Genomic DNA, 23,816 nt, shown 5'->3' with positions numbered 1-23,816 from the left:
CAAGTCTAAGCAAGAAATTAATTTCTGTTTCATGCATACCTTATACCCATAGCTGAAAGTAATTTTGTACAATAGTTTAAATGATTTTGTTCATAAAACAAAGTTTCCTGGTGTGGAACATTCCGCTTATGGCATCATGTCGGTACACAAAAAGTTTTGGGTTTTGGGACATTTTGGATTCAGGTTTTCAGATTAGAGTTGCTGAGCCTATGAAGATACTTTTCACCTAGAACTGTTGTTAGGGTTAAGCGAGGTCATGTGCAAGCAGCTGATGCACATGAATAACTGATGCTGATTTTCTTTTTAGCCTTGCAGACCTCCTCTTCCCAGCTTTTTTGCTTTCTTTACTTTACTTTAGTAGATGTGGGAGCCCAAATCCAAAATATGTACTTCTAAGAGGGATGAGCACTTGCTTTAGTCTATGAATATAATTGAAAGATAGTTTTGAGTTTATAAAAATTTCTTGATATATATATAACACATGAATCAAATTTTTTGGAGGATCATATAGCATGAGAGATGCTGAGCTTTTTGTGAGGGAGAGAGTCTCACTAGATTGTCCAGGCTGGCCTTGAACTTCAGATCCTCCTGGCTCAACCTTCCAAGTGCTGGGATTACAGGTATATGCTACCACACCTGGCTTCTTTTTGGAAGAGCTTTGAGTAGTGTAATTCTGTCTCTGTGACTTGACTTGGGCTGATCTCTTCTATTTAAGCACTCAGGACAAGTGGGTAATTGTCTCCCCGCTCCCAGTAATTATTTTGTTCTTAGTTTAAGGTTGTTTTTAATTCCTGGTATTTTAAGGGCAATTACCTAGATGGAGGTAAAATAAACTTTTTTTTCTTTTTGAGGAAAGTGTTTGGGACCTAGCTAATAAGAACAGCCCAGATAAAATCTATTCATTAACAATGGAAACAATAATCCAGGTGGTTTCTTATGTGTAAAGATATGGTAATAACTCCCAAAGAAAGTAGGGTTTAGTTAATTACTGGGCTTGCTATTATGCAGTTTCTTTTCTTTATTTCTGTGACATTTTTATAATGCTTATTTGAGATAAAGTATATGAAGTAAGTAAGGTTCTAGGGAAGATTCAGCTATAGGAAATTAGTCATATAAAATATTTAGTAGTACTGTGACTTTAGGTAGGCACAGTTGCTTACAAGTAAAACTACGTCCAAAAATAATGTAATTCCAGGTGCACAGACCCATAATTTTTTTTCAGATATCTTTGGAACATGTAGAAACTTTGTCCAGCATAGTTCCTGTTTAAGGAAAACATTAAACAAAAGAAAGTTGGAAATGGATTTCCTGAGGTTTTAAAAAATGATTTTGATGTGTTTTTGGAGAGATTTGTCCATTGGTTTATGCCTCTTTTAAGGCACTAATGACAAGTTGGATATTTAGTGCTGGTCACAATATTTGTATAATATATACTTTGCTTTTTGTCTGTGCCATCAGACAAAAAGCAACATTATTTTAGTGGTTCTGTACAATGATTCAGTCTTTTATCATCCTCACCATGTGAGTTTCAATGATGAATAGTCATAACTGTGATAAGAATTTGAAAATGCTGAGGAAAGTCACAATTAATATATCAATGCATAGTAAGAATACTGTCCATGAGTTATCATTCAGTAAAAAATCTGAAGGATAACATCGTGTGAGGGAAAATGAAATTTAACCTTCTCATGATATTAAAAAAGCAAAAAATAGTATCTTCTGCAAAAGTCATGCAATTGAAGACACTCTCAAGCATAGGTGTAAATATTACTTTTCAGGAAGCATCTGTCTTGTGGGGATAATGATAAAAGCCCTTAGACTAAGCTTTGTAGTTCATAAAGTGCATTTTTTTAGTGGAAATGGGGTTTGAATTCAGGGCTTTTTGCTTGCAAAGCAGGCACCCTACTGCTTGAGCCATACCTCCAGTCCCTTTTGCTCTGGTTATTTGGAAAATGGGATCTCATGAACTATTTGCCTGGGATGGCCTTGAACTGTAATCCTCCTCCCAAGAAGCTAGGATTATAGGTGTGAGCCACCAGCACTTGGTGCTTTTTATATATAGCCTCTCATTGAATTTTTTATATATAGTCTCTCATTGAATTTTTGTGACAATTCTATGATGCAGTTCAAACTTTGCTAATGACCCTGACTTTCATGAGGATACAGGAGGCCAAATGACTTGGTTAATCATTGAGTGTGGAGGGTAGAGAATTAGGGTGGATCAGGTCTTGGAGATATGCCCCACTGTGTCCCAGACCACTTCCTATATGGCTTAGGTTGGCCTCAACCTTGCACTCTTCCTGCTTCAGCTTCCTGAGTCCTGGGATTATAGAAGTGTACCACCATACCCTGTTCTTCCTTTTATCTTCCTTCTATTTAACAGTCATTGTAAGGATAACTCCCGTCTAGACATCATTATCTTGTTGACATTGTAAATAAGAGACTGTGTGAAATTTGTGCTAGTCATTTTTTGTCTCTGTGACAAAGCACCTGAACAAATCAACTCAGAGGAGGGGAAGGTGTATTTTAACTCCTGGTTTTAGTCCATGGTCTGCTGGCTGCATTACTTTGGGCCCGAGTTCAGGAGGAACATCATGGTGGGGAGGACATGGCAGAGCAAAAGTACATACTCGTGACAACTAGGATCTTCTTGGCCTAAATTGCATTGTGAATTAGTCATTTAGTGACTTAAACTTAATTATGCTTCGTTCTTAATGGAATTGAGGGTATGGTCACTCCCACCTAAGCCCTGATGTGGCTGAAGAGGGAGAAGAAGTTTCCAAACTAATATTTTGGGAACAGGGAACAGATACTATAAATACTGATGTCCAACACAGTAATAACAATTCAAGGACCTCCATTGTGTGGCCCCGAAGGGCAATGGCTTTCTTCAATTAATCCATCCCTGCCAGTAGATAAGGCACAGTGATAGGCATACAGTAAGACAACCACAATGTCATAAAATCCCTACCTACTAAAAGTTTACAAAGTGTCATATGGTGGTAAGTACCACAAGAGTTGCATGAAATCTCATAGGTATGTAGAAGATAAATAACATTATCCTAGAGTGATAATCACAGGAAAATTTACTCAGGCTTCACTGGATGGGGAAGATTTTGGCAGATATAGTAGACTGGGTTTAGAAATTAGGTTCAAGATATGGTATTTTTGCCCAAGGAAATGACATAATCAGATAAATAGAAATGGGAAACACACAAAGTCTTAATATTGATAAGGTGTGGGAATCTACAGTTGAGACGCACAATACGATTACATTAGCCAAATACGAATACTGAGTATTTTAAATGTGTCTGGCTAGTCGAAATTGAGATAAGATACAAGAGTAAAAACACACCAAATCTGAAAAATGCAGTACAAAAATATGAACTATCTTATAAATTTTAAATTGGTTATATGTAGCAATGCGAATACTTTGATTATACTGGGTTATATGATTAAAACATAACTTTAAATTCACACTTCTTAAAATTTTTGTTAATGTGATTATCACAAAATTTAAAATTGTGCAGTTCACATTATATTCTTGTTGGGCAATAAAAAAATGGGATAATCATGAGTACTTCATCTACTTTATGGAAATAGGCAATGATGGTGATAAACCACTAAACACAGATGCCCTAGAACTCGTGCCAAGCATGCTCTCTACCACTGAGCTACACCTCCAGGCCTCATGTTTCTTCTTAATAGCAAATATTTACTAGCTGTGTTAATAGGATAGAGTCATAATTTTCTCATCTACTGAGACTGAGGGTAATATAACCTAGGACACAGATGTGTTTTGTTAGATGAGGTAAATGAATGTGTCCTTTAAATGCCCTTCAGATATAAACTGCGCAAGGCACTTGCTAGATGTTGTAGAAAGATGGTCGTGAGAATGACGAGTGCATGTGTGAAACCAAGTGGACTTTCAGGCAAGGTGATCCTGACACTCAGATGAGGTGCTAGGTCTGTACTATGTGAGCACAGGGCAGAGAGTGGTTGATTCCACCTTAGCAGTCGCATTTGAGCAGTCTCAACAGATAAGGGCCTTGGGATGGGTTGGGATGGAATGGGATGGGGTAGTTGGACAGGTATTTAGGTTTGGGACTTGGAGAACTGTATGAGGAAGGGCAGGAAAGTTCATGGTCTATATTTGAGGATCCTTTGGATTTAAATAGTCATGGCTTTACTATATCACAACTGGCTCTTTGTGTTGTCCCATCTGCCAGCCTGGGAGTTGCTTTTGTATAGGAACTGGGATATTCATCTGTGTACACCTGTGTCCAGCACAGAGCTTGGCAAAAAGTAGGTTTTCATTGGGTATTTGATGAGTAGATGAATGAAGAAGAACTAGATAGTATTTCTTTCTTTATTTTTTTATTTGTTCCCCCTGACTCCCCTGCTTCTGGACAGAACCTGTTCTACTCTTTTGTTCTCTGATTTTGTTGAAGAGAAAACATAAATGATGATAAGAAAGACATAGTGTTTTTGCTAGTTTGGGATAAAGATAACTATACAGAGATTCCTAGGGTTGCTTCCATGCATTTGTGTATTGCAACTCACATTGGTTCATCTTTACCAGACCTCGTCACTACTTCCCGGTCCCCTTCCCATCGTGGCCTCTTAGGCAGCATTTAGAAGGTAGTGTATCACTGTCTTACTCTTCAGTTCAAAATACAGTCTCTATGAGGACGAGGTTGATTCTCTAGACCTCAGGCACACACTAAGAGACAAAGCCGCTGATAGCAGTGTGAGGAGTGATTGATGGGTTCTTATTCTTGTGTAGAACTGATCTGCAGTTCTGGGCTTTGGTTACTTGCTGCTATCAAGGTCTTACTTCACCTGCAGATTCTCAACATGGCTTCCATGGAACTCTGCTCAGTGAAGGGGAGAACTGCCTTCACTCCTTCTGGAAAAAAAAAAAGTATGAAAAGGATATCTGAGTTGCCAACGGGGGGTGCCTGGCAAGGAGCGTTTTTCTGAAGGGAGGAAGCACAGTGGGAAATGGGTTCTACTTACAGGAAATCTCATGTTTGCTCTGCAGTGATGAGCGTGATTAGACTGGAAGAAAGGAAGCAGCTTTGCAAGGAGAAGCTCACATTGTGTGAGATTTCCTTTTTTGTGGCTGGGGTGCTTTCCTCTTATCCTGTTGTACTGTTGTTGGGTTTTAATCTTTTATTTCCCTGTTTTTATTTAATTGTCAAGTTGATTTTATGTAAGTAGTGTTTGGAATATGCTACATGATTGGCAGATTCACTGAAAAAAAAAAAAAAAAACCCAGAGACAACTATGTCGTTTCTTTTATGACTCATGACTTTGAGAAAGGAAGTCAGATAAGTTGGCTTCTGTGTGTATCCCCTTCCTCTCTGTCAATTCATAGTGATTTTTGCCAATGGAATGATTTTGCCATTGATTTTACAATTAGAAATAGAAACCATTTTTGGCTGAATTGACTTTTTACATTAGAGAATATTTACAAAAACATAATGACTATAAAGCTGAATGTATTTTACCCATGGCAGGAACACAGAGAGTTAAATTAAAAGCCCAGTAAAGCCCAGGATGAAAAGAGGCCATTTCCCTGCCTCATAACCAGCTCTGTTCACACCCCTGGGATTGACCTGAGCTCCTGTGACCACTCTAAACTTTAATTGCATAGCAGGGAAAACTTTATTTCATGGAGCTCTTCTCATCCAGGTACATTTTAACATGGTCTAAACAGCCATTTGGTATGTAGTAGCTATACCCTCTTTTCAAGTTTTGTGAGGATTATGGATGTGTTAAGGCTCAAGATTCTGGTGGGGATCGGGAGTGGTGGAAACCAGGGACACAAGAGACGTTAAGAGAAGGCTGAAGTGAGGCGCTGTGGTTGGGTGTGATCTGAGTCCTCAAAAGGTCCATTGTCATTGAAGGCTTGGCTCTAAGGGAGGTGGGACCAAGTGGGAGGCTCTTGTCATTGGGGCATGCCCTTGGAAGGGACTGTGGGACTCCAGTCTCCCTCTCTGACTTGCCATGTAAACTCCCCACCCCCACGCTTTCACCATGATGTGTGCAACCTGCTGTCCTCAACCAGAGGTCAAACAAATGGAGCCATCTGATCTTGACTTAGAACCTACAAAACAATGGGCTAAATAAACCTTTTTATCTATTACAAAACAGATTTGTTAAAAAAAATTCCATTTATCCTTCTAGGCATGAAAAGCCGTATTAAAATTTTCCTTTTTGGTTTGATACATAGAAGGTACTAAATGAATATTTATTGAATTAAAATTTTTTTTTGGTGGTACCAGGGGTTTGAACTCAGGGCTTCACGTTTGCTAGGCAGGCTCTCTACCACTTGAGCTGCACCTCCAGCCTCTTTTTGTTTTAGTTATTTTTCAGGTCAGTTTTTGCCCAGGGCTGGTCTAGACCAAGGTCCTCCTCCCATGTAGCTGGGATTACAGGTGTGAAACACCAGGCCTGGATTATTGGTTGAGATGAGATTTCACTAATTTTTTGCCTTCTGAGTAGCTGAGATTATGGCTTGAGTCATTGCACCTGGCTCTTGCACTCAGCTTTTAAACTAATGAGAGGGTCTCAACCTCTCTTTTCTTCCATAATTTTGTATTTGGGTCCCCATATTGCCTAGGTTATGGTTAACAAATTTAAGAGTGGCACTGATTTTTTTTGGTGGTACTGGAGTTGTAACTCAGGGCTTTGTGCTTGTAAGGCATGTGCTGTACTGCTTGAGCCATACAAGTCATATTTCTGAAGGAAAATTAGGCCAAATAAAAACTTGGTAAACATAAGAAGTCTCTTTAAAACCTTCACATAATTTTCCAGTGTTCTGTTACTTTTCGGTTATCTTTCTTTCATTTTGTGATTTGGACAAGTTGCTGTAAATCCTCCAGATCTCAGTCCCTCCTTTTTAAAGAAAGTTAAGGGATTGGATTTGTTTGTCTTTGAGGTCCATTTTAGCCCTAAAACATTTTCATTTTAACATATCATCCGCTAATTAAATTACTCTTTTAAAAGTACTATAATGCATGATAAATATAAAGGTCCTTATTTAAAAATGTGCTTACCAGTTTGCATGTGTCAGCTTGCTTGCACTTCCTCTGTAGTGTGTACATCCCACAGGAACTTATCATGCCCACTTTTGGGAATGTGGTTTCCCACCTCAGCATTGTAGATAGCAGGTCACACAGTTTAAACCACTTTGAAGGTGGTGAGACCTGAACTCAGGTCTTTGGCTGTGATGAGTATCAGCTTTGTGACTTTAGGCCAATTACTTTACCTTGTTACATCTTAATTTCCTGTCGTAAGTCCGGGATAACTATGTACTTCATAAAGTTATCATGAGGATTCAATGTGCTAACAGATACAAATTGCTTGACCCAGGGTCTGGCCCCTAGGAAACCTTCACGCAAGTGTGTGTGAGAGTCTATCTAGCCAACAACCTGCAAACACCTCTTATGATGTGGACTTTTACATCACAAATTGAGGACAGATTCACTCAATAAATGTTTATTGAACAAATTAATGAGCATGATGTTATTGTGATGGAAACTGACCTAAATATTTCATTTTATTTGCAGATCTTATATTGCACTTTAAATACACCTAAAGTTGACATGAAAAGACTCCTAGGAGGGCAGCTAGGTCTTGAAGATTTCATATTTGCCCATGTGAAAGGAACAAAAAAGGAAGTGAACGTGTATAAATCTGAGGACTCTCTGGGGCTCACCATTACAGACAACGGTGTTGGCTATGCTTTTATCAAGGTAAGTTAAAAAACAAGAAACAAGGTGACCTAATTGAGGGTAGCATTTAGTAAAAGAAAATTAGAAATGAGTTGAAATAATCCTCGCACTTGGGAAAGCAGAGGCTGGAGAGTCACAAGTTCAAGGCTACCCTGGGCTAGATAGTGAGGATCTGTCAACAAAACTAAAAAAAAACAAAAACAGAAAAAAAGTTAGAAATGATCTTCAGAGTGAGAGCTGGCACAGCAGGGATGCATGAATTTGTAATGTTCCATTTTCAGTTAAGAAGATGATCAGAAGACATCACTTTTTATTTGCCCTTCCTTGAATTTCTTCGCTTTGGTTTAAACCTCTTCTAGAATTTAGAACTTACTGAAAATGACAGCTTGGTGCCTACTCAGCATCCACAAAACATTTTCTAGGTCTGTAGGTTCAACACCTGGTGACTTTCAGGCTGATTTCTAGTGATTTAATGTTAACTTCTAACTGCACAGACTTTTGGCTACCTTTCTTTAAAAATGGTATTCAAAATTATCTGAATAATATAATTTCTTTGTGTAAGTATAAAGAGAGTAATATAGAGTTTCAAAGGTAAGATCAAGAAGTTTAAAGTGGTATGAATATTATAAAACTAAGGAGAAGTAGAAAGAAGGTAAACTCTTAAAAAAATAATTCTGTTATAAGGACTACAGTTGTCCCTTGCTGTCTATGCAGGTATTGGTTCCAGGACCCCCCCCCCCCCCCCGCAGCCCCCATGCTCAAGTCTTTTATACAGATAGCACAGCCAGGGCTGGTGGAGTGTCTCAAGGAGAAGAGCACCTGCTTAGCAAGCGTGAGGCTCTGAGTTCAAACTCCAGTAGTGCAAATATCAGTGTATGCATAGAATCTATGCACCTCTCCTGTACACTTTTAAATCTTCTCTAGATTACTTAAAATACCTCTTGCAATGTAAGTGATATGTAGATAGTTGTTATATTTTTGTTTGGGGAACAGTGACAAGCAAAATAGTCTGTACATGATCAGTACAGATGCAGTATTTCAATTTTCTTGTGAGACGGTGTTTTGCTATATTGCCGCTGGAGTCCTGGGCTAGAGTAATTCTGCTGCCTTAGCACTGACTGTAGAAAATGTAACAGTTGACTTATATTGAATGCTACTATATATTAGGCACTTTACATGCATTTTCTCATTTGAGCCTCACAGTGATTTTAATTTGCTGGTATTATGTCTTTTTACTTACTTTTATATTGTGGTATAATTTTTGATGTATGGTTTAATGAATTTTTACATATTAACACCCCTCTAACTATCACCCAGTTAATGGAAATTGGATTTCTGCCACCCCAAGGCTTCCATGTGCCCTTTCCCAGTCAGTACTCTCACCACTACCACCCCCTACCCCAAAGTGACCACTATTTTAATCTCTACCACCATTTGCTTGTTCTTGAAGTTTACATAATCATACATCACGTACTCTGTTGGTTCTGGCTTCTTTTCAACATGATGTCTATGAGATTTGTTCATGGTAGGTAACATTAGTAAGCTCCATTTTCCAGATGTAACAAAGGATCAGGAAGGTTACATAGCTTGCCCAAAGTTATACAACTAGACAAATTCAGGATTTGAGTCCAAGAAATCTGACTCCAGAGCTGGCATTCCTAACGCTAAGACTAAGTGTTAGGAATAAGACTTAGTGATAGTCTGCGTGCACACAGTGTGTTGTGTGCCCTTATTTTGTCCAAATCCTGATTTGATGATGCATTGTCATTGTTAGAGAAATAGTCCTAGGGAGGTTATCTTAACTGTAAATGGTACTTTAACTTCCCACTTGATAGAGTTGCTATTTTTAGCCCTGCAAAAGATATGACTGTGCTGCACGTTGAGCCAGTGACCAAATGGAAAAATCTTTGAGTCGGGAAGTCATGTGGGATGGTTCAGGGGAGGCTCAGGACATGAGACACATCAGCAGTGCCTCTCTGATGTCAGCAGGGAAAGGCTTTGGAAGTCTTGCAAGCATGTGTGGATTTTTTAGGTGTTGACCTCTGATGTTTGGAGTGGGTGTCTCTACTTTTCAAAAAGTGCCTCGTTAACATGAGCCTGCCTTTGAGCACCGGTCACTAGCTCTGTGGAGACTGAGGGCGTGGTAGCAAAGGAGAAAGTGGAACGTAATTCAAGCTGTTCACTTTAAAAGAGAGATAGCATACATAGTTGATAAATTTTTAAAATTGAGATAATTTCAAATATATGGAAAGATTGCAATAGTAATAAATAATCAATATCACTTACATGTCCAAGTTTTACTATTTGCTACATTTTGCTACATTTTCCTCTTGTGTACTTTTACACACACACACATACACACACACACAGACACACACACACATCTTTTTTACTCCTTAATTCTTCAGAGGGTAATTACTATGTATAATCCTCTGTGTATAACTGTGGTACAGGAAATCTAACTTCAGTACTTTAAAGCTAAACTGCATGCATTTCTGTTGATTGTACTAACAGTGTCTCCCCTCCCTGCACAACAGGGCCAATCCAAGACTATACTTTTCATTTAACTGTCCTGCCTTTATAATCTTTGAAGTCTAGATTAACTTTTTAGTCTTTTATAGACGATCCCTTTTTTTCCCCCCAATGTCTCCTCATGTTGAGAGACAGGTTGTGTATTTCTCTTTGTATTTAATAAAGAGTTGTGGGGAGATACTTTGACTTCATGAAAATATCCTGTTCCCTTATACCCCACAGAGCTAATATCTATTTACACATATTTTGACTGAGTAAGTTTTTCCTGTAATGGTGGCAAAGTGATGATTTTTCTAATATTCTTTATAACAATAGAAACCTTCTATTGTTAAAAAAAAAAAAAAAAAGCACTCCTGCATGAGGCTCTGGGTTCAGTCCCTAGCAGGGTCAAAACCAAAAACTAAAACCCCCAAACTTCTTATTTATTTGTTTGCGTATTGTCAGCATGGGTGCCTCATTTTTTACTTTATTCCATGGGTTAAAATCTATTAGTGTCATCTATTTTGATGCTCAAGTTTTCTGAGATTTGTCCTGTATGAATCTCTTTACGCTGGATTCTGTGTCACTTTGATTTGACTCCATCATTTTGTTGAGCAGTTCCTTATTTTTTAGTTCTAGGTTTATATTTGCTTTTCCACATGCCTGGAATCAATCATTTCTCTAAGGAGATCTGATTTTTTTAAAAATGGGGGATTGATACTTCAAAATCACATTCTGGTACAAGTTGTGTTTATTTACATACCCTGTAAAGGAACAGATACTACGTATTGTGCCTTGTGTGTTTGTATGGGCAACTGCTCAGCTCAGCCACTAACTGCAGCATGACAGCCTTGGGTTATACTTGAGTGAGCATGGAGTTTTCCACTGACACTTTACTCATGGACCGTAATTGGACTTCATATAATTTTCATATTATGAATATTGATTCTTAAAAACCATTCAAAAAGGTAACAACCATTCTTATGGGTCATATAAAAACAGGTGGCAGGTCATATTTGAACTGGGATCCATACCGATCCCGAATTTAAGAAAAGAGACTTTTAGATTCAAAATAAAAATAAAGGCTTATAATGTGCATGAGGTTGAATTTTTTTTAAAACTAGGGATTGAATGCAGGGCCTCATGCTTGAGTCATGCCCCTCCCCCTTTTTGCTTTAGTTCGTTTTTGATAGGGTCTCTTGGTTTTACATCCTGACTAGGTGGGATTACAGATGTGTACCACCATGCTAGGCTTGTTTTTTAAAATAGAATCTCACTTTGAATTGGTTTTAACCACTTGAGTTCATATTAAATGGAAATAGTTGTGAATAAGCACAGAGCTATCATTTTCGGAATATCTACATGGAAATCCTTGCAGTTTGGCACAATTAATTTAGTAGAACCAAATGAGTCACGTTTCAGAGTGATCACAGTCCTTAGACATATGGCACTTATGTAGTTCTAACATTTTGCTTATTTGGTTGTCCAAACTAAGAATCACAAAGGCTTGAAGTGGCAGGAAGTCAAGGGGAAAGGATTCTAAGGTGTAACCAGAGTCCAAGAGTCGTAGATTATTTTAGACAGTTTTAACCTAGAGCTGCACTTGGGGACAGAAGATCTTCATGTCTACATCTGACTTTTTATGTAAAAATTTTATATTACCTCTGAGACTGAATTCTGTTGTTTATTAGTTGAGTTATCTTGGCCAGGTTGTGCCTTGATTTTTTCATTCATTAACTAGAACAATAAACATTCCCTTCCTAGGCTAATTGTGAGGGATAAATGAGAGATTTACCAATTTACAGTGTTGTGTGGATATTAGTTTATTAGTGTGAGCAAGGGTTCAGGACACTGTGGGAAGGATCAGTGGCTACTGAACATGGTGACAGGGCATGCAGCTCAAATAGCCTTGAGTCCTGTGCTTATGATTTGGGGGTTGCAGGTGTCACCCTACAGTGCTGCTGATGTCTGTGATGAGAAGGCAAAGTTCTCTAAACATAGAAGGAGGATAGAGTGGAAAACACAATTCAGTAATGATCTAAGCTGATGGGAACCTCTACATTTGATAATGTAAATCCTATCTTCCAAAAATTATTCAATAAGTCTTCTTTGCCTTTTGCAGCATTAGTCTTCAAAGCCAGATGAAAGTTCTTAAGCAAATAGGGAATAGTATAAGTGACTGAATAAATACAAGCATATAGTTTCATTAACGTCTCTCTTTTTCCCCTCTTGGTCTTTTGGACCTGAGTAGTGCTCTTAGCAATATTTATTAACCTCTATCTCATTATTGTATTGTTGTCAAAGTTCACTAGGTTTCAGAAACTTGTCTCCATTTGCTACCTCATCCTACCCACTTAGGAAGCCAAGGCTCAGCTAACCCATAAAATAATCAGTGTTTTCTTGCTCTGCTCTGTATTTGGTCTGCCTTCTGATGTGTTTCTCTGTTTCTTATGTTGATTTTCTTTTCTTATCATCTCAGATCCTTATCTGTTGCCTCTGACAATTATGTATGCTTTCAATTTTCCTCTGGCTGCCTGGATTCTCACCCTGCTGCCTGTTGCGACTTCTGCATTTCCTTCTTTAGTCTGGGCACTCTTCTGGTGACCTCTACAGCTATCCACAGGTCTGGGTGACACAAGATTGTTGTTACTGTGATCTTTAATTCACTGGTAAGAGTCATACATGGCTTTTAAGTCTTTTATCTAATTAATTTTATGTAATGTTTATTTTATTTTAAATTTTTATTAGCATAATTTAATTGTATAAAAGGGTTTGTTTATGATGTTTACAATATAATGTACTTTGATCAAATTCACCCAATAAAGCTATTTTTTTGGAATTTATTTGTTTACATTTAAAAGGAACTGTTGACAAAGATTCATAGATAATCTGAGTAAGTGGAAAATACAGTCAACACTACTGAAATAGGCTTATTAGACTGAACAAAACCTCTTAGATTCTGTCACTGATGTAAAAACTGACTGCTTCTGACTTTTCTAAACACACAGCGGTATAATTAACAATATTCAATCACTTCTATTCTTTCCTGAATATAAAAATTAAAATACCAATTAAAAAATTAATGTATCTTTGCTTTAAATGTTTTTTACAGACACAATTTCAATATTATAATTTAATCATGATGTACTTTTAATAGATTTTTCTTCATTCATAAATTAAACAACAGTCACCCAAAGGGAACTGATAATCTGCCTATAGCTCATAGTGCAAATAAATAGTTCAGGAATGAAACAACTGACATTTCTAAAATATAAAACATAAATTCTTAGAAGGTTCATGCAAAAAGCTTTCCTAAGCAGATGGCCACAGAACTAGAACATTTCATAATTTGACTGGTGATGTCAATGGGACGCCTCATGTTTTTGGACTCAACTTGAACTCTCATTTTAGGCTTTGTATTTGGCTTTTCCAGTTTCACTAATGACACAAACATGATTAAAATCCCTGAAGTATTCATTATAGTCAAGGGCATATCCAGCAACAAACTTTTCTGGAATTCCAAATCCAACAAATCTGGCTTATATCCAACACTTCCAGAGGTCCTTTTCACCAACAAGCTTGCAATCTTGACCATCTTTGGGTTATGCTACTTGACCAAGGAGAGCAAGGTTTGCATTGTTTTGCCAGTGTCAATTATATCTTAACAATCAAGACATTCTTTCCAGTTAAAGTTGAGAAATCATTTCCATCAATTTACTTTTATGCCCCCGGTTGACTGGTCCTTACAGTAGCTCTTCAGTCTGATAAATTCTACAGTCATAGGAATGGATCTATCACTATTTCTAGTCAGTGCTTTGATGTAATCCAGCAGGTTGGCAAAGAATTTATAGCCCTCCTTGAGCACACAGAGGGCTACAAAGTGATGGCCTCCCATTTCTCTCATCACATTTTGAGGAAGTCCTTCAGTCCTGTTCATAATTAGTCCATGAGGAAAAAACACCTTTTCCAAATTTCGGCATAATGATTAGGTATACAGAATAAATCTGGGTCACAGCCTGGTTCATCACTAGTCACGACTCTGGGGCTGCGGTCGCTTGGGGTGGATGCCGGCTGACGGCGGTGTGTGTTGGGTACCGCGAAGAGGTGGAGGATGCTCAGACGTTTGTGTGACACTCTTCGCTGCCTTGGCCAATAATGCTTATTTTAAACAAAATTATAATAGTCTTAAAAACTAAAAATACATGGTGAGACGCCGAAATTTGCATAGTATAATTGATTGAAGAAAAAATGAGTTCAAAGTTTGTCAAGAAGTAAATTAGAGGGTTGAGGAGTGGCTCAGGTGGTAGAGCGCCTGCCTAGCTTCAAACCCCAGTACCACCAAAAACATCCCAAAACAAACCCTAGAAGCCTAACTTATAGATTTTCAAATTCTTTAGGAGTGATTATGTAAGAGTATATTTAATAGTTTTTTCTTTAGATGCTAATCTTTTGTTTAATTTTATTTTTCTGTGACAGTTTAGAAACTAGTATTGAGCAGTAAGTTGTGCTTACCATTGTTTCTATTAACTGTGTAAGACTAATTAAGATTTTTAGTGAAACAATGCCTGTTGAGTTATGACATCTCTGGCTTTGCTTTGGAATTAACTATTTGTAATAATAATGAGCTCTGTTTAAATGGGTATCATTGTATCGTTTGCATATTATTAGCATGTTAATAGTTATTCTTAACAGTGAACATAGCAATATTCTTTAAATTTGGGGTAAGAAAGAAGTCTGTTGTGAGTTTTGGTATATAATGATACAATTTAAAATTTAAAAATGTCCAACCTTCCTAGGTGTATCTTCTACAAGTTTTTTCTGGTGACAGTTAGGGAGATACTGGGCACATGAGATGAGTTTCTCTCCTCTTAGACACCATGAGTAATGGTTCTGCTGATTCAGAAGATGTTATACCTCCACCTGGCAGGGTGCTTTTTGTGACAGAACAGCAGTGGTACCTAAGATGCCTGTCCTTTCATTCCCAGGAAGGATCTGTGACCCTGTGGCATTCATTTTGCTTCACTCCTCACCACTGTGGAGGAACTTGTACATCCTTGCAGGGCTGTTACCCTGGCAGAGTTTTCTGGAGTTCCTGTCCTGAAAATACTTTCAGAAATTCTTGGTGCCAGCATAGGGATTTTAGACTTCATTTTGAAACTCTGTATTACAACTGCATTGTAGAAGCCTGGCTTGGTGTCTCACACCTGTAATCTCAGCATTCAGGAGGAAGAGAAAGGAGGATCACAAGTTCAAGGCCAGTCTGAGCTATATAGTGAGACTCTGTCTTAGCCACCTCCCCCCCACCAAAAAAAAAAAAAAAAAAAAGACAGCTTGAAGTTTCTCCTTGGAGCCTAAATTTTCCTTATCTAAGATATATCAATGAAAAATGATAGTATAAAATCACTCTTACTGGCTGGTGTGGTGGTGCAGGCCTATAATCCCAGCTACTTGGTAGATGGAGGCAGAATGATGAAGAGTTAGAGGCCACCTTGGCCAAAGTGAAAAACAAAAACACCAAAAGAACTGGTGCTGTGGCTTAAGTGGTAGAGCCCTTTCTCATCGTGTAGGAGGCTCTGGGTTTATTCCTTCCCTCCCCTCCCCAATGTCCCTTACTGACTTCTAAAATGTTAACCATACTTGTCTCTGATTAGGTATTGGTCTTCTTGGCTATGGTGATACCATTCTTTGAAGCTTTGTATTTGTAACAAAAGTTTAAAAATGTAGCCAGTAGAAAAAGCGTAATCTCTATACTTTTGTAGCAGTCAACAGTCATTTATCGCTGTGCAGGTATTGGTCTATGCACAGGACATGCAAGGCTGAATAAGACTATTTCTGCCCAGGATATTACAGTTTAGTAATGGAGAGCAAGAAGTACTGAACAATTGCACTGTGGTATGTTGAAGCTGGCAAATCACTTGATCTTCCCAAGGCTCCATCTTCCTCATCTGTGATGTGAGAGTCTCATACAAGTTGTTAGAATTAAGTGAAATGGAAAATGTGAACTGCTTAGCTGAGAGTTCAGTAGACATAGCAAAAAGTACTCTTGGGGGAATGGGTTGGGAGAGGTCAGGAAAAACTTCCCAGAGATGGTGGCTGTGAGGTAGCTGAATTCTAAATGGTAAGGAAGATGAAGAATGGTTGAGGTAGGATGGTTGTTCTGTTGCTTGGTTTTCCACCTTTAACTGAGCATTAAACTGCATTATAAATGTTTATTATATATATATACAATTTTGTATACGTAATCTTAAGAGCATTAAAAGTAATGTTCCATACTTCCATTATTTTTCTTTCTTTCAGAGAATTAAAGATGGTAGCATTGCTGACTCAGTTAAAACAATCTGTGTGGGAGATCACATTGAGTCCATAAATGGAGAAAATATCATTGGGAAACGTCACTTTGAAGTTGCTAAGAAGCTAAAAGAATTAAAAAAGGAGGAACTCTTTACCATGACATTAATAGAACCTAAGAAGGCATTTGGTAAGTTGTGTGTGTGTGTGTGTGTTAGAGAGAGAGAACTGTCCTTCCCCTGGTTTATCTTTCTAAGGGAAAGGAATTCTGGCCTGTGGCACCATGTGTTTTTAAGTATATCATCTTATCCAACATATTCAGTTACAAACATTGAAAATGATAGCTTTACTTATAAGGAAAACATTAAAGAAGGAAAAAAGGGAAAAATTGCCTTGACAATGGACATTTTTTAAACAAACGTTTGGAATTACAAAGTTTAACGCAGTGACTGAACTTGATGTGGCTGAAACGCTTCTGAGCCAGCATGTCAGATTGTTTCTGTTTTGCAGAGCGGGAAAGATTTTTCATTGAGCTCTTTAAACCATAATAACTATTGTTTAGGGATCTCACCACCAAAAAATTTTAGTTACACTCAAAACTAGTGTTTAAAATAGTTATCTAGTCTATTTCAAAGACCTCTTTCACCTGTGCTGGTGTTTTGAATTTGGCAGGATGGAATGGTATGAAATCACTCCCTCTTTGGTATGACATCTGTACTTGCCTGGTTTGAGTCATGGCAGCTGTATTCCAACTGTTGTTCAAACCTCCAGGGCCATCTCATCTCCATGAGAATGTGCCAGCTTCTCTCACTACCCAGCACTGTTTTAATAAGCCAAATGAAGGCCTCATGTTCATCAGTGTTAAAATATCTTTAGCAGGATCATTCCAGGCCTGGCTTTACTCATCCATGACCCCACCCACCCTATGTTTTTTCCTTTTCTCACAGCACACAAATATACTTGTAGTTTGTCTTTAATGCTATTTTCTTAAGGCAGTTAATGAAAATGATGGGAGAATGTGTTTATAATTCTGAGGAATTACATTTTCCCTCTCTTAGTAAGTGACAGATTCTAGCCACATCTGTAAGAACTGTGAAATTTTCTCTGTCTCCAGTGGTTCTGTGCTATTGGATGGAAACACAGTGTAGGTTACGTTGCTTGTGAGAGACAGAGGTCCACGGAAGATGTAAGAAAAGGATGCTCATGCCAGTGGTGCTGCTGGCAGGGCCGCTCTAGTTCTTACCACAGGAGCTGCCATGAGTCTCTTGGCATAGTATGGTGTCTGCCCTCACTTCTCACAGAGGAAGGCAAGCACACTCAGGCTTCTTTCCAGCAGCTCCTTTTCAAATGGCTCTGTTTGGTAGTCTACCTCTCCAGTCAGCATGGTGTATAAACTGATAGGGAGTAGGTGGTTTAAAATAAACATTCTTATTTGATCTAGACTCTTTGTAAATCAAAGCTGTTCTCTTAGTGCAACTCAAGAAATATAGTTTCTTCCTAAATTTATTTCTAACACTTAATCTCTTTTCCAGGGTTAATCTTTTTCTGTTTGCTCCCCCCCCCCCCCCGTGTATGCATCTAAATCTTTTGCTGATTGGGTGCTAGGTTGCTGATAGTTTTGAGTGTTACAGAGTTGTTGTGTTTAGCTATTATTGTTCTGTGATTAGATTTTTTTCCCCCTTCAACATCAGAGATGTGTGGTAGTTAATATACTTTACTTTGTGCCTAGCTTCTCTTGAACTTGCTCTCTTTTTGCCTCTTGAATTCCATGGACACATTTGAAAAGCACCCTGGGTAGGATTTTTGATAGTGGTATATTATTTCAGCATCTCAAATTCTTTTAGGGTTGTGGATTAGCGTACTTGGAGATTTGATAGGAGCGGTGATAGAATTTTATTTTCCAAATTGCTGCTCTACTCCTTGGTTGATCCTTTACTTTGGACCCTAGTCTGGGGGTTTCTCTCTAAGAAGTATGTCTTGTCGTTCTGCCCACCCTCTAACCCTTAATTTTGCTGCTTTTTTCTTTTTTTCCCTGAGATGGAGGCAAAGTTAGTTTTTTCCTTATTCTTTGGCTTTATCCTAGGGCTTAGCCCTTTACCAGTTTGTACTGGGAGGTTCTTAGAGGTACCAACTTTGATAGACTTCCCCTAATTCTCTTGGTTCTAATCTTATCTTTTGCTATATTTCCTTTCTTTCTTCCTGTGTTTGCTAACATTATCATTGACTCAGGGCCAAGAATTCAAATTTCATTCTTTTATTATTATTTTTTTCATTGAGCAGGGTCTCATTATATAGCCCAGGGTGGTTTCAAACTTGTTTTGTAACCAGGCTTGCCTTGAACTTGTGATCCTCCTGCTTCAGCCTCCCAAGTGCTGGGATTATAGCTGTGAAGCAACATACTTGCCTGAGAAATCAAATTTTATGGTCCCTCATGATTATCTGATTCAATGTCATCTTGAATTTCTACTAGGATAAAGGGCCAGTCTAAGTGAGTCAGAATTTTCTCCATATTCATGTAGTCCACTTTGGCTGAAGCCAAGTCATTTCTAGGATCTTACTAAAAGCTGTCAGAAATGAACACACACTGTCATATTTTGACATTTTTTTCTACTAACTTCCCTAAAGATTTAGGCAAGAAGGGCACATAGACTGTATCCTAAAATACCTGTGTGCATTGCTTTGCAATGGTGTAACAAGGACTATGAGCACAACTGTCTGTGGTAGATAGGAGAATCCTTAAAGTCTGTTACCATTCCCATATTTTAGGTCTATCATTTCCCCACCCCATTTCTAGGAACCAGAACATGTGTCAAGATTCTTTGCTCCTGGGGATGTATGTGACCCAAATTATGTATATACATGTAAGTAGATGTAAAAATGATAAAAAATTCTTTGATATCTATATAATAAACACTGTCTGATTAAAGGACAAGGCATTTGTTGAAAGTCTGCCAGCTAGGTCTCAAACAAAGACAGAATTGATCAACCTTGGGAAGTTCAGAAGCCTTCAGGGATGTGTGTACCCAGAACCTATAATGGCACTGGCTTTAATGCACTTCCTCCATTTCTTTTCTTTTTCTTTTTTTTTTTTTTTTTTTTAACTTTTGCAAGTCTCTTTTTTTTTTCCCCCTTTATTATTCATATGTGCATACAAGGCTTGGGTCATTTCTCCCCCCTGCCCCCACCCCCTCCCTTACCACCCACTCCGCCCCCTCCCTCTCCTCCCCACCCCCTCAATACCCAGCAGAAACTATTTTGCCCTTATTTCTAATTTTGTTGTAGAGAGAGTATAAGCAATAATAGGAAGGAACAAGGGTTTTTGCTGGTTGAGATAAGGATAGCTATACAGGGCATTGACTCACATTGATTTCCTACGCGTGTGTGTTACCTTCTAGGTTAATTCTTTTTGATCTCACCTTTTCTCTAGTTCCTGGTCCCCTTTTCCTATTGGCCTCAGTTGCTTTTAAGGTATCTGCTTTAGTTTCTCTGCGTTAAGGGCAACAAATGCTAGCTAGTTTTTTAGGTGTCTTACCTATCCTCACCCCTCCCTTGTATGCTCTCGCTTTTATCATGTGCGCTCTCACTTTTATCATGTGCTCAAAGTCCAATCCCATAGTTGTGTTTGCCCTTGATCTAATGTCCACATATGAGGGAGAACATATGATTTTTGGTCTTTTGGGCCAGGCTAACCTCACTCAGAATGATGTTCTCCAATTCCATCCATTTACCAGCGAATGATAACATTTTGTTCTTCTTCATGGCTGCATAGAATTCCATTGTGTATAGATACCACATTTTCTTAATCCATTTGTCAGTGCTGGGGCATCTTGGCTGTTTCCATAACTTGGCTATTGTGAATAGTGCCACAATAAACATGGGTGTGCAGGTGCCTCTGGAGTAACCTGTGTCACAGTCTTTTGGGTATATCCCCAAGAGTGGTATTAGTGGTATTGCTGGATCAAATGGTAGATCAATGTCTAGCTTTTTAAGTAGCCTCCAAATTTTTTTCCAGAGTGGTTGTACTTGTTTACATTCCCACCAACAGTGTAAGAGGGTTCCTTTTTCCCCGCATCCTCGCCAACACCTATTGTTGGTAGTGTTGCTTATGATGGCTATTCTAACAGGGGTGAGGTGGAATCTTAGCGTGGTTTTAATTTGCATTTCCTTTATTGCTAGGGATGGTGAGCATTTTTTCATGTGTTTTTTGGCCATTTGAATTTCTTCTTTTGAGAAAGTTCTGTTTAGTTCACTTGCCCATTTCTTTATTGGTTCATTAGTTTTGGGAGAATTTAGTTTTTTAAGTTCCCTATATATTCTGGTTATCAGTCCTTTGTCTGATGTATAGCTGGCAAATATTTTGTCCCACTCTGTGGGTGTTCTCTTCAGTTTAGAGACCATTTCTTTTGATGAACAGAAGCTTTTTAGTTTTATGGGGTCCCATTTATCTATGCTATCTCTTAGTTGCTGTGCTTCTGGGGTTCCATTGAGAAAGTTCTTACCTATACCTACTAACTCCAGAGTATTTCCTACTCTTTCCTGTATCAGCTTTAGAGTTTGTGGTCTGATATTAAGATCCTGATCCATTTTGAGTTAATCTTGTTATAGGGTGATATACATGGATCTAGTTTCAGTTTTTTGCAGACTGCTAACCAGTTTTCCCAGCAGTTTTTGTTGAAGAGGCTGCTATTTCTCCATCGTATATTTTTAGCTCCTTTGTCAAAGACAAGTTGGTTATAGTTGTGTGGCTTCATATCTGTGTCCTCTGTTCTGTTCCACTGGTGTTCATGTCTGTTTTTGTGCCAGTACCATGCTGTTTTTATTGTTATTGCTTTGTAATATAGTTTGAAGTCAGGTATTGTGATACCTCCAGCATTGTTCTTTTGACTGAGTATTGCCTTGGCTATTCGTGGCCTCTTGTGTTTCCATATAAATTTCACAGTAGATTTTTTCAATCTCTTTAATGAATGTCATTGAAATTTTGATGGGAATTGCATTAAACATGTAGATTACTTTTGGGAGTATCGACATTTTTACTATGTTGATTCTACCAATCCATGAGCATGGGAGAGCTCTCCACTTTCTATAGTCTTCCTTAATCTCTTTCTTCAGAAGTGTATAGCTTTCCTTGTAGAGGTCTTTCACATCTTTTGTTAGGTTTGCACCTAGGTATTTGATTTTTTTTGAGGCTATTGTAAATGGAATTGTTTTCATACATTCTTTTTCAGTTTGCTATAGCTATTGATGATTTCTAGAAGCTTCTGATTAGAGTTTTTTGGGTTTTAAGGTATAGGATCATGTCGTCTGCAAATAGGGATATTTTGACAGTTTCTTTACCTATTTGTATTCCTTTTATTCCTTCTTCTTGCCTAATTGCTCTGGCTAGGAATTCCAGTACTATGTTGAATAGGAGTGGAGGTAGTGGGCATCCTTGTCTGGTTCCTGATTTTAGAGGGAATGGTTTCAGTTTTTCTCCTTTAAGTATAATACTGGCTGTAGGTTTGTCATATATAGCTTTTATAATGTTGAGGAACTTTCCTTCTATTCCTAGTTTTCTTAGAGCTTTTATCATGAAATGATGTTGGATCTTATCAAAGGCTTTTCTGCATCTATTGAGATGATCAAGCGGTTTTTATCTTTGCTTCTGTTAATGTGGTTTATTACAATTTATTGATTTTCGTATGTTGAACCACCCCTGCATCCTTGGGATGGAGCCTACTTGGTTGTGGTGAATAATCCTTTTGATGTGTTGTTGAATTCGGTTTGCCATTATTTTGTTGAGGATTTTTGCGTCAATGTTCATTAAGGAGATTGGCCTATAGTTCTCCTTTTTTTGGAGGTGTCTTTGCCTGGTTTTGGGATAAGTGTAGTACTGGCTTCATAAAATGTGTTTGGCAGTTTTCCTTCCCTTTCTATTTCATGGAACAGTTTAAGGAGGGTTGGTATCAGTTCTTCTTTAAAGGTCTGATAGAATTCAGCAGAGAATCCTTCAGGTCCTGGACTTTTCTTCATGGGGATACTCTTGATTGCTGCTTCAATTTCATTTTGTGTTGTAGGTCTATTCAGGTGATTAATTTCCTCTTGGTTCAGTTTTGGATGATCATATGTATCTAGAAATCTGTCTGTTTCTTTAAGATTTTCAAATTTATTTGAATATGGGTTCTCAAAGTAGTCTCTGATGATTTCCTGGATTTCCATGGTGTTTGTTGTTATCTCCCCTTTTGCATTCTTGATTCTACTAATTTGGGTTTTTTCTCTCCTCATTTTAGTCAGGTTTGCCAGGGGTCTATCGATCTTGTTTATTTTTTCAAAGCACCAACTTTCTGTTTCATTAATTCTTTGTATGGTTTTCTTTGGTTTCTATTTTGTTGATTTCAGCTCTTATTTTTATTATTTCTCTCCTATTTGTTTTGGGATTTGCTTGTTCTTGTTTTTCTAGGAGTTTGAGATGTATAGGTCATTGATTTGGGATCTTTCAATCTTTTTAATATATGCACTCATGGCTATAAACTTTCCTCTCAGGACTGCGTTAGCTGTGTCCCTTAGGCTCTGGTAGGTTGTGTTTTCATTTTCATTGAGTTCCAGGAACTTTTAAATTTCCTCTTTTATTTCATCGATGATCCATTCTTCATTAAGTAATGAGTTATTTAGTTTCCAGCAGTTTGCATGTTTTTTGTCTTTACTTTTGTTGTTGAGTTCTACTTTTACTGCATTGTGATCAGATAGTATGCACGGTATAATTTCTATTTTCTTATATTTGCTGAGGCTTGCTTTGTGCCCTAGGATATGATCTATTTTGGAGAAGGTTCCATGGGCTGCTGAGAAGAATGTATATTGTGTAGAGGTTGGATGAAATGTTCTGTAGGCATCAACTAGGTCCATTTGATCTATTGCATATTTTAGGTCTTGGATTTCTTTATTGATTTTTTGTTTGGATGACCTATCTATTGATGATAATGGGATGTTAAAGTCTCCCACAACCACTGTGTTGGCGTTTATATATGCTTTTAGGTCTTTCAGGGTATGTTTGATGAAATTGGGTGCGTTGACATTGGGTGCATACAGATTGATGATTATTATTTCCTTTTGGTCTATTTCCCCTTTTATTAGTATGGAATGTCCTTCTTTATCTTGTTTGATCGATGTAGGTTTGAAGTCTACTTTGTCAAAGATAAGTATTGCTACTCCTGCCTGTTTTCGGGGGCCATTGGCTTGGTAAATCTTCTTCCAGCCTTCATCCTAAGCCTATGCTTATTTCTGTCAGTGAGATGGGTCTCC

The 23,816-nt window shown here is 38.0% G+C and overlaps 1 protein-coding gene and 1 pseudogene across 3 annotated transcripts in view; one reads left to right on the top strand and one right to left on the bottom strand.

Annotated features, from left to right (window-relative positions):
- Nucleotides 1-23,816, top strand: part of Gipc2 (GIPC PDZ domain containing family member 2) — a 91,373-nt gene that overhangs the window by 25,410 nt on the left and 42,147 nt on the right. For all 3 annotated transcript variants that reach the window (XM_074079687.1, XM_074079686.1, XM_074079688.1), the window contains 2 exons: nt 7,578-7,763; nt 16,551-16,731. In XM_074079687.1, coding sequence (XP_073935788.1) covers nt 7,578-7,763; nt 16,551-16,731 — 367 coding nt within the window. The remainder of the gene's footprint in view (nt 1-7,577; nt 7,764-16,550; nt 16,732-23,816) is intronic.
- LOC109702441 (hypoxanthine-guanine phosphoribosyltransferase pseudogene) lies at nt 13,452-15,403 on the bottom strand (annotated as a pseudogene).

This window comes from Castor canadensis, chromosome 7 (assembly GCF_047511655.1).
Source record: "Castor canadensis chromosome 7, mCasCan1.hap1v2, whole genome shotgun sequence".
Classification (NCBI taxonomy): domain Eukaryota; kingdom Metazoa; phylum Chordata; class Mammalia; order Rodentia; family Castoridae; genus Castor; species Castor canadensis.
Note: the sequence above shows the minus strand (reverse complement) of the source record. Positions and strands in the feature narration are given on the sequence as shown.